Source organism: Rhipicephalus microplus, chromosome 9 (assembly GCF_043290135.1).
Source record: "Rhipicephalus microplus isolate Deutch F79 chromosome 9, USDA_Rmic, whole genome shotgun sequence".
Classification (NCBI taxonomy): domain Eukaryota; kingdom Metazoa; phylum Arthropoda; class Arachnida; order Ixodida; family Ixodidae; genus Rhipicephalus; species Rhipicephalus microplus.
This window is the reverse complement of record NC_134708.1, coordinates 115,019,746-115,029,887: the sequence shown is the minus strand read 5'-3', so window position 1 is coordinate 115,029,887 and position 10,142 is coordinate 115,019,746. Positions and strand designations below refer to the sequence as shown.

Here is a 10,142-nt window from a genome sequence, read left to right as displayed (position 1 = left end):
AATCGAAAGGTTGGAGTTTCGTGCCCACCCGGTGGTGGTGCGGCACTTTTTTTTGGGGGGGGGGCTGATAGCTTTGAAGATATGTTCTGATGGTGGTGAGAGTGGAGCAGGACTGTCTCCGTTGCGGAATTGGCTAACGTGATCGGCTGTTAACCGAAAGGTTGGAGTTTCGAGCCCCCCCCCCCCCCCCGGGAGTGGTGTGTTGCTTTTTTCTTTGCGCTGATAGCTTTGAAGATATGTTCTGATGGTGGTGAGAGTGGAGCACGACTGTCTCCGTGGCGCGATCGGCTAGCGCGATCGTCTGTTAACCGAAAGGTTGGAGGTTCGAGCCCTCCCGGGAGAGGTGTGTTGCTTTTTTTTCTTTGGGCTGATAGCTTTGAAGATATGTTGTGATGGTGGTGAGAGTGGGGCAGGACTGTCTCCGGGGCGCAATTGGCTAGCGCGATCGGCTGTTAACCGAAAGGTTGGAGGTTCGAGCCCACCCGGTGGTGGTGCGGCGCTTTTTTTTCTTTGGGCTGATAGCTTTGAAGATATGTTCTGATGGTGGTGAGAGTGGAGCACGACTGTCTCCGTGGCGCAATTGGCTAGCGCGATCGGCTGTTGACCGAAAGGTTGGAGGTTCGAGCGCAGCCGGTGGTGGTGCGGCGTTTTTTTTTCTTTGGGCTGATAGCTTTGAAGATATGTTCTGATGGTGGTGAGACTTGAGCAGGACTGTCTCCGTGGCGCAATTGGCTAGCGCGATCGGCTGTTAACCGAAAGGTTGGAGGTTCGAGCCCTCCCAGGAGTGGTGTGTTGCTTTTTTTTCTTTGGGCTGATAGCTTTGAAGATATATTCTGATGGTGGTGAGAGTGGAGCAGGACTGTATCCGTGGCGCAACTGGGTTGCGCGTTCGGTCGTTAACCGAAAGGTTGGAGGTTCGAGCCCACCCTGTGGTGGTGCGGTGCTTTTTCTTCTATGGGCTGATAGCTTTGAAGATATGTTCTAATGGTGGTGAGAGTGGAGCAGGACTGTCTCCGTGGTGCAATTGGCTAGCGCGATGGGCTCATAACCAAACGGTTGGAGTTTCGCGCCCACCCGGTGGTGGTGCGGCGCTTTTTTTTCTTTGGGCTGATAGCTTTGAAGATATGTTCTGATGGTGGTGAGAGTGGAGCAGGACTGTCTCCGTGGCGCAATCGGCTAGCGCGTTCGGCTGTTAACCGAAAGGTTGGAGTTTCGAGCCCACACGAAGGTGGTGCGGCGCTTTTTTTCCTTTGGGCTAATAGCTTTGAAGATATGTTCTGATGGTGAAGAGAGTATTGCAGGACTGTCTCCGTGGCACATTTGGCTAGCGCGGTCGGCTGTTAACTAAAAGGTTGGAGTTTCGAGCCCACCCGGTGCTGGTGCGGCGCTTTTTTTCTTTGGGCTGATAGCTTTGAAGATATGTATTGATGGTGGTGAGAGTGGAGCAGGACTGTCTCCGTGGCGCAATCGGCTAGCGCGATCGGCTGTTAACTGAAAGGTTGGAGTTTCGAGCCCACCCGGTGGTGGTGCGGCGCTTTTTTCCTTTGGGCTAATAGCTTTGAAGATATGTTCTGATGGTGGTGAGAGTATGACAGGACTGTCTCCGTGGCACAATTGGCTAGCGCGATCGGCTGTTAACCGAAAGGTTGGAGGTTCGAGCCCTCCCGGGAGTGGTGTGTTGCTTTTTTTCTTTGGGCTGATAGCTTTGAAGATATGTTCTGATGGTGGTGAGAGTGGAGCAGGACTGTCTGCGTGTCGCGATTGGGTAGCGCGTTCGGTCGTTAACCGAAAGGTTGGAGGTTCGAGCCGACCCGGTGGTGGTGCGGCGCTTGTTTTTCTATGGGCTGATAGCCTTGAAGATATGTTCTGATGGTGGTGAGAGTGGAGCAGGACTGTCTCCATGGCGCAATTGGCTAGCACGTCCGGCTGTTAACCGAAGGTTGGAGTTTCGAGCCCTCCCGGGAGTGGTGTGTTGCTTTTTTTCTTTGGGCTGATAGCTTTGAAGATATGTTCTGATGGTGGTGAGAGTGGAGCAGGACTGTCTGCGTGTCGCGATTGGGTAGCGCGTTCGGTCGTTAACCGAAAGGTTGGAGGTTCGAGCCGACCCGGTGGTGGTGCGGCGCTTGTTTTTCTTTGGGCTGATAGCTTTGAAGATATGTTCTGATGGTGGTGAGAGTGGAGCAGCACTGTCTCTGTGGCGCGATTGGGTAGCGCGTTCGGTCGTTAACCGAAAGGTTGGAGGTTCGAGCCCACACGGTGGTGGTGCGGCGCTTTTTTTCCTATGGGCTGATAGCTTTGAAGATATGCTCTGATGGTGGTGAGAGTGGAGCACGACTGTCTCCGTGGCGCAATTGGCTAGCGCGATCGGCTGTTAACCGAAAGGTTGGAGGTTCGAGCCCTCCCGGGAGTGGTATGCTGCTTTTTTCTTTGCGCTGATAGCTTTGAAGATATGTTCTGTTGGTGGTGAGAGTGGAGCACGACTGTCTCCGTGGCGCAATTGGCTAGCGCGAGCGGCTGTTAACCGAAAGGTTGGAGGTTCGAGCCCTCCCGGGAGTGGTGTGTTGCTTTTTTTTCTTTGGGCTGATAGCTTTGAAGATATGTTTTTATGGTGTTGAGAGTGGAGCAAGACTGTCTCCGTGGCGCAATTGGCTAGCGCGATCGGCTGTTAATCGAAAGGTTGGAGTTTCGTGCCCACCCGGTGGTGGTGCGGCACTTTTTTTTGGGGGGGGGGCTGATAGCTTTGAAGATATGTTCTGATGGTGGTGAGAGTGGAGCAGGACTGTCTCCGTTGCGGAATTGGCTAACGTGATCGGCTGTTAACCGAAAGGTTGGAGTTTCGAGCCCCCCCCCCCCGGGAGTGGTGTGTTGCTTTTTTCTTTGCGCTGATAGCTTTGAAGATATGTTCTGATGGTGGTGAGAGTGGAGCACGACTGTCTCCGTGGCGCGATCGGCTAGCGCGATCGTCTGTTAACCGAAAGGTTGGAGGTTCGAGCCCTCCCGGGAGAGGTGTGTTGCTTTTTTTTCTTTGGGCTGATAGCTTTGAAGATATGTTGTGATGGTGGTGAGAGTGGAGCAGGACTGTCTCCGGGGCGCAATTGGCTAGCGCGATCGGCTGTTAACCGAAAGGTTGGAGGTTCGAGCCCACCCGGTGGTGGTGCGGCGCTTTTTTTTCTTTGGGCTGATAGCTTTGAAGATATGTTCTGATGGTGGTGAGAGTGGAGCACGACTGTCTCCGTGGCGCAATTGGCTAGCGCGATCGGCTGTTGACCGAAAGGTTGGAGGTTCGAGCGCAGCCGGTGGTGGTGCGGCGTTTTTTTTTCTTTGGGCTGATAGCTTTGAAGATATGTTCTGATGGTGGTGAGACTTGAGCAGGACTGTCTCCGTGGCGCAATCTCCACTTCCGGCCACGACAGTGAACGGACGTGTTTGTCATGTGCTCCCGCGTAGGGGCGGTTTCAGCGGCCCGTGTGGGCCGCGGTATCAGGTGTACCGAAAAGCCAGGCGAAGATTTCCAGGTTGTTCTGCCTCAGCTGCCTTCAGGTGATTCCGTTTTGCACACGGTTTTTTTTGCACGGAAACTTGAAAGCCAGGCCATATCGAGTGGAGCATGTCCGAGACAGCCTTGCTCGTCTTTCGCTGCTGCCGGAAGTGGTTGCCCTAGGGGCATACCAAATGAATCATGTATGGGCAGTGACGTTCAAGGATGATGAGGGTAAAAAGAAGATGCTGGCGGCGGAGTCTTTTGATCTAAAGGACCATCGCTGTATGGTGGTTGACCCCCGTGATCGAGGTGTGCGGCTGAAGTTGTACTGGCTTCTTCATGGCGTGCCGGACGAGGCTGTGCGAGTCGCCTTAACGCCCTACGGAAAAGTGACCGAGATAAGCAGAGATAAATGGAAGGTGCAGGGTTGCAATGATAAAGGTTCAACCACGCGGTCGGTCACGCTGAGGCTACACGCGGGCGTGTCCGTGGACGACCTGCCACACCAACTGCGAGTTGCGGAGGACATGGCGCTCGTCGTAATTCCTGGCAGAGCACCGCTATGCCTCCGATGCCGGGCTATCGGACACATTCGACGGGATTGCCGCGTGCCGCGCTGTGGGGTCTGTCGTCGCTATGGCCACGATGACGCCCACTGTGTGAGGTCGTACGCCAGCATTGCGGGCCCAGGCCAAACAGACGAAGTGTCTGAACACCTGATGGATGCCGTGGATGCCGAAGAAGCGAGCAGGGAAGACGGTTATACGGAAGGCCCTGCCACGCCCCCTGAACAGTCTTCTGGGGCCGCACTGGAATCTACCAATAAAGGCGACAAGCACTCTGGTGCGCCAGGAACGAATTTAGACACGGCAGCAGTAGAGAACGACGCTACAGCAGCGAGCAAGTCATCTTCAGCTGCGCGAGAGGGCGGCCCGGAAGCAACGGACGCCGAGATGACCAAGGCCGGTGCTATCGCTTTTAAGCGAGCTCGTGAAACACCTGACCGTACCGGAAATGTTGACACGTCGGCCATCAATGAACCTCCAACAAAGACGGCGACTGGTCGTCGGCCTACCTTTAAACCACGACCAAACCTGTCTCCTGACCGTAGGGGCACTCAAACGTCGGCCCCGCCGTAGCGGAGGAGACGTTCCGAGGCTTTCTACGCTGAGCACACGCAACCACTGTTGCGACGTGAGTATGACACCTGACGAAACAACCTTCAAGAAATGGCGACTAACTTTAAAACTGGTATTTGCATCGCGACGTTGAACTCAAGAGGCCTGTGTTCGCGCAGGAGACAATGCCAGATTAGTCGCATTTTGTTAGAAAACGACATAGACCTCCTGGCTGTACAAGAAACTAAAATGGAAAGTGAAGAACAAACGGAGCAAATGGTTCAAGTTTTTCGCTCTAGGTACAATGTCTGCGTTTGTCATGCTGTTGGGCGGTCAGGAGGCTGTGTCGTTTTCATACGTAGTAGTATCGCGGTTGTTGAAAATGTGTCTACCTGCGATAGCGGTAGGCTGGTTGTGTGCGACTTCAGTGTTTCTGGAATGCCTTGGCGCGTTGTGTGTGTTTATGCACCGAATAGATCGCACGAACGGGAATTTTTTTTCAGAGCGATTGAAGGATTCTTGAAAACGGAAAGAAATGTTGTGGTTCTAGGGGACTTCAATTGTGTCTGTAGAGCTGAGGATAAGACAACGAGCTTCAATGTGCGCGATAGAAGCGCTGAGCTGTTGAATAAAATAGTGAACGAGACAGGGCTGGAAGATGTCGGTTATGTAATGACGCGAGAGGGTGAAGTAGGATATACGCACTTTCAAGGTCATTCGCACGCGAGGTTAGACAGAATATATTTGTCGGCAAAGTTGGTGCCACTATGCTCATCTTATCAAATTCAACATCTTAGTTTTAGTGATCATTGTCTGGTCAAGGTCAACATTGGCGAAAAACGTAAGGCTGCGAAGTTTAATTGGTTTCTATGGAAATTTAATGAAAAGCTGCTGCAAGATGAAATATTTGTCACAAAAACCAAAGAATGTCTTTCAAATGCTCTTCGTTTGGAGACCAATAACTTCATAGCTGTGTGGGAGCAAATGAAGTGTGATATAAAGATGATAGCGATTGAAAGAGCCTGTGTATTACGTAATCGGGAAAGGCAACAAGAGAGGCAGTTACAAAGCGAACTAGACTACATGTTAAGCGTAGAAAATGAAGTGCCGGGAAAATTTAAGAAAGAAATAAAGGAGGCGAAAGCAAAGCTCGAATTCATCGACGACGAAAAGTACCGCGGAGCAATGATAAGGGCTCGCACTGAACGGCTGTGGATGGGTGAAACGCCCACTAAGCGGGTGCTCAGTGAAGAAAAGAAACATGCAGCAAACAAAGAGATAAATGAAATTCGATACCGCAATTACATTACCCGGGACCGCGAACAGATAAAGCACGCCTTTGTCGAGTTTTATACGCAACTCCTTAGCCATACAATCAATGACCCCGAACGATTCAAAGAGGACTTTCTGACCCTTATGCCGAGATTGGAAGACTCTGAGCGGGAGCTACTGGAAGTAGAAATCACTGTGGCAGAAATTGAATCAGCTATAGATAACCTGGGTAACGGCAAGTCACCAGGGCCGGATGGGCTTGGTGCTGCCATATACAAATGTTTTAAGACAGAAATGGCACTGGCATTACACCGAGTGATCAGAGAATGCTACGACAAGCAGCAAACACCTCATTCATTTAGGACAGCACACGTAGTATTAATCCCCAAAACTGATGACCCCGCAAAGCTACTTTCAGTGGAATCCTACCGACCTATCAGTTTGAGCAACACTGACTATAAAATATACACGAAGGTCCTAGCAAGACGGCTCCAAAGTGTTGTCACATCCCTTGTCGGCCCGCATCAGACATGTGGGATTAAGGGCAGAACCATATTCACAAATATACACGTAACCAGAAGTATTCTAGAATGCTGTGATGCAAATAATGACCGCGTGGCCATGATTCAGCTAGACCTGCACAAAGCGTTCGATAAAGTCGTACATGAAATTTTGTTTTTATTGCTGGAACATGTGAATGTAGGAACTGTCATTACAGAAGGCGTTAGAATGGTGTATCATGACTGCAGGGCTAATTTAGTAATCAACAAAGAAGTAAGTGCTTCAATTCCTGTGCGCTCGAGCGTGAAGCAAGGTTGTGCCTTGTCGCCACTCCTTTTCGCGCTTTACTTAGAGCCCTTCTGTTTACGAATACTTGCATCACCAAGTATAAGAGGGTACACGTTTCTGACCAGTGGAATTAGAATTTTAGCCTATGCTGATGACGTCGCAGTGTTTTGCAGTGACAAAGAAAGTGTGCAAGAAGCTGTACGAATAGCTAGGGAATTCTGTGCAGCAACGGGCAGCGCAATCAGTTGGCCAAAATGTCTAGGCGTTTGGCATGGCCAGTGGCAAAGCACACCCGAAGTTTACTGTAACATGAATTGGAAAATCATGCCCGGAAAGTACCTCGGTGTGCCTTTGGATCACTACCGCAATGCTACGGAGTATTGGTCTGAGGAACGTCAACGCATTAAAAATTGTACTGATAAGTGGGGAGGTCGCAATTTATCAATGTTTGCAAAAGCGTCCGTGTGCAATGTATTTCTGATTGCAAAAGTGTTTTATGTATTACAAGTGTTAACCATGACCCGCACTTCGGTCCAGAAAATGCACCGAGTATTCGCGACCTTTATATGGGGGTCGCAGTGGGAGCGCACGAGCCGGTGCAATTTATTTCATAGGGTAAAATATGGTGGTCTGGGGCTTTTGCATTTGTTTTTTAAGCAGTTGGTGAGCAGATTCATGTTCGCTCGAGATCAAACTGACAATTTCTTGAGAACTGTGATCCAAGCAAGACTGCAGACCCCCTTATCTGATTTCGTCGTGTCATCTTTTTCCTTCGAAGCTGGACCACTCAGTCCTTATTTGCGAGAAGTAGTTACAGCTACACGCCTGCTCAAGGAAAGATTTTCGTACGAATACTTGTCCGACGTGACTAAAAAGAAACTGTATCGTGACCTTCTTGATGTCTTCCTGCCAGTGCCCGTCTACCGAGCTTCGTGCAGGCTAGGTTCTGAGCGTGACGTGTTTAAACGTGTTAAGAGAATGCCGGTCAGACCCTCTGTCAAAACATTCTTCTTTCAAGTGCATACCGGCACTCTCCCTGTACTGCCATGGCTAAAAAGTAAAGGGCTTTTTGTACCGTGGTCCGTCAACTGTCTAATCTGCGGCAAACCAGAAACGATAAATCATATCTTTCTCGACTGCCATGATGCTGTGTTCTTGTGGGACGTACTACAACGGACTATAAAAAAAGAACTACCTATCAACGCTTTTGGAATCCGTTTTCTTCCGTGTGCAGCTGCAGGGGAAGTGCCGAGTGACATGTTAATGTTGCTTTGCATGCATAGTGTGTGGAGGACAAGAATGGATGTTCGACATATGCGTGTAGACGCACGTTCAGCGAGAGACTATTTTGTTGAGAGTATGCTGTATACACGAGACGTGTTTAAAGCGCTGCCTGAACCCCCCGAGTGGTTACCTGTGCTCGACCAATTGGCTTCTGTGAAGCCTTTTTAAACCAAGTGCACTGGCCAAGTTGAAGCTGGTGTTTTAGTAAGTGTACATATTTTGTATGTATTTCCTTTGCTTGTGGTTATTAAAAGGCAATAAAGAAAAAAAAAAAAAAAAGTCTCCGTGGCGCAATTGGCTAGCGCGATCGGCTGTTAACCGAAAGGTTGGAGGTTCGAGCCCTCCCAGGAGTGGTGTGTTGCTTTTTTTTCTTTGGGCTGATAGCTTTGAAGATATATTCTGATGGTGGTGAGAGTGGAGCAGGACTGTCTCCGTGGTGCAATTGGCTAGCGCGATGGGCTCATAACCAAACGGTTGGAGTTTCGCGCCCACCCGGTGGTGGTGCGGCGCTTTTTTTTCTTTGGGCTGATAGCTTTGAAGATATGTTCTGATGGTGGTGAGAGTGGAGCAGGACTGTCTCCGTGGCGCAATCGGCTAGCGCGTTCGGCTGTTAACCGAAAGGTTGGAGTTTCGAGCCCACACGAAGGTGGTGCGGCGCTTTTTTTCCTTTGGGCTAATAGCTTTGAAGATATGTTCTGATGGTGAAGAGAGTATTGCAGGACTGTCTCCGTGGCACATTTGGCTAGCGCGGTCGGCTGTTAACTAAAAGGTTGGAGTTTCGAGCCCACCCGGTGCTGGTGCGGCGCTTTTTTTCTTTGGGCTGATAGCTTTGAAGATATGTATTGATGGTGGTGAGAGTGGAGCAGGACTGTCTCCGTGGCGCAATCGGCTAGCGCGATCGGCTGTTAACTGAAAGGTTGGAGTTTCGAGCCCACCCGGTGGTGGTGCGGCGCTTTTTTCCTTTGGGCTAATAGCTTTGAAGATATGTTCTGATGGTGGTGAGAGTATGACAGGACTGTCTCCGTGGCACAATTGGCTAGCGCGATCGGCTGTTAACCGAAAGGTTGGAGGTTCGAGCCCTCCCGGGAGTGGTGTGTTGCTTTTTTTCTTTGGGCTGATAGCTTTGAAGATATGTTCTGATGGTGGTGAGAGTGGAGCAGGACTGTCTGCGTGTCGCGATTGGGTAGCGCGTTCGGTCGTTAACCGAAAGGTTGGAGGTTCGAGCCGACCCGGTGGTGGTGCGGCGCTTGTTTTTCTATGGGCTGATAGCCTTGAAGATATGTTCTGATGGTGGTGAGAGTGGAGCAGGACTGTCTCCATGGCGCAATTGGCTAGCACGTCCGGCTGTTAACCGAAGGTTGGAGTTTCGAGCCCTCCCGGGAGTGGTGTGTTGCTTTTTTCTTTGCGCTGATAGCTTTGAAGCAATGTTCTGATGGTGGTGAGAGTGAAGCACGACTGTCTCCGTGGCGCGATCGGCTAGCGCGATCGTCTGTTAACCGAAAGGTTGGAGGTTCGAGCCCACCCGGTGGTGGTTCGGCGCTTTTTTTTCGTTGGGCTGATAGCTTTGAAGATATGTTCTGATGGTGGTGAGAGTGGAACACGACTGTCTCCGTGGCGCAATTGGCTAGCGCGATCGGCTGTTGACCGAAAGGTTGGAGGTTCGAGCCCTCCCGGGAGTGGTGTGTTGCTTTTGTTTTCTTTGGGCTGATAGCTTTGAAGATATGTTCTGATGGTGGTGAGAGTGGAGCAGCACTGTCTCTGTGGCGCGATTGGGTAGCGCGTTCGGTCGTTAACCGAAAGGTTGGAGGTTCGAGCCCACACGGTGGTGGTGCGGCGCTTTTTTTTCCTATGGGCTGATAGCTTTGAAGATATGCTCTGATGGTGGTGAGAGTGGAGCACGACTGTCTCCGTGGCGCAATTGGCTAGCGCGATCGGCTGTTAACCGAAAGGTCGGAGGTTCGAGCCCTCCCGGGAGTGGTATGTTGCTTTTTTCTTTGCGCTGATAGCTTTGAAGATATGTTCTGTTGGTGGTGAGAGTGGAGCACGACTGTCTCCGTGGCGCAATTGGCTAGCGCGATCGGCTGTTAACCGAAAGGTTGGAGGTTCGAGCCCTCCCGGGAGTGGTGTGTTGCTTTTTTTTCTTTGGGCTGAGAGCTTTGAAGATATGTTCTTATGGTGTTGAGAGTGGAGCAAGACTG

At 50.8% G+C, this 10,142-nt stretch overlaps 1 protein-coding gene across 1 annotated transcript; it reads left to right on the top strand.

Annotated features, from left to right (window-relative positions):
* The first annotated feature begins 3,588 nt into the window (after window positions 1-3,588).
* LOC119183982 (uncharacterized) lies at window positions 3,589-5,136 on the top strand. The gene has a single exon (XM_037433824.2). The coding sequence runs from the start codon at window positions 3,673-3,675 to the stop codon at window positions 4,618-4,620; it is 948 nt and encodes a 315-aa protein (XP_037289721.2). The 5' UTR covers window positions 3,589-3,672; the 3' UTR covers window positions 4,621-5,136.
* Window positions 5,137-10,142: the final 5,006 nt, after the last annotated feature.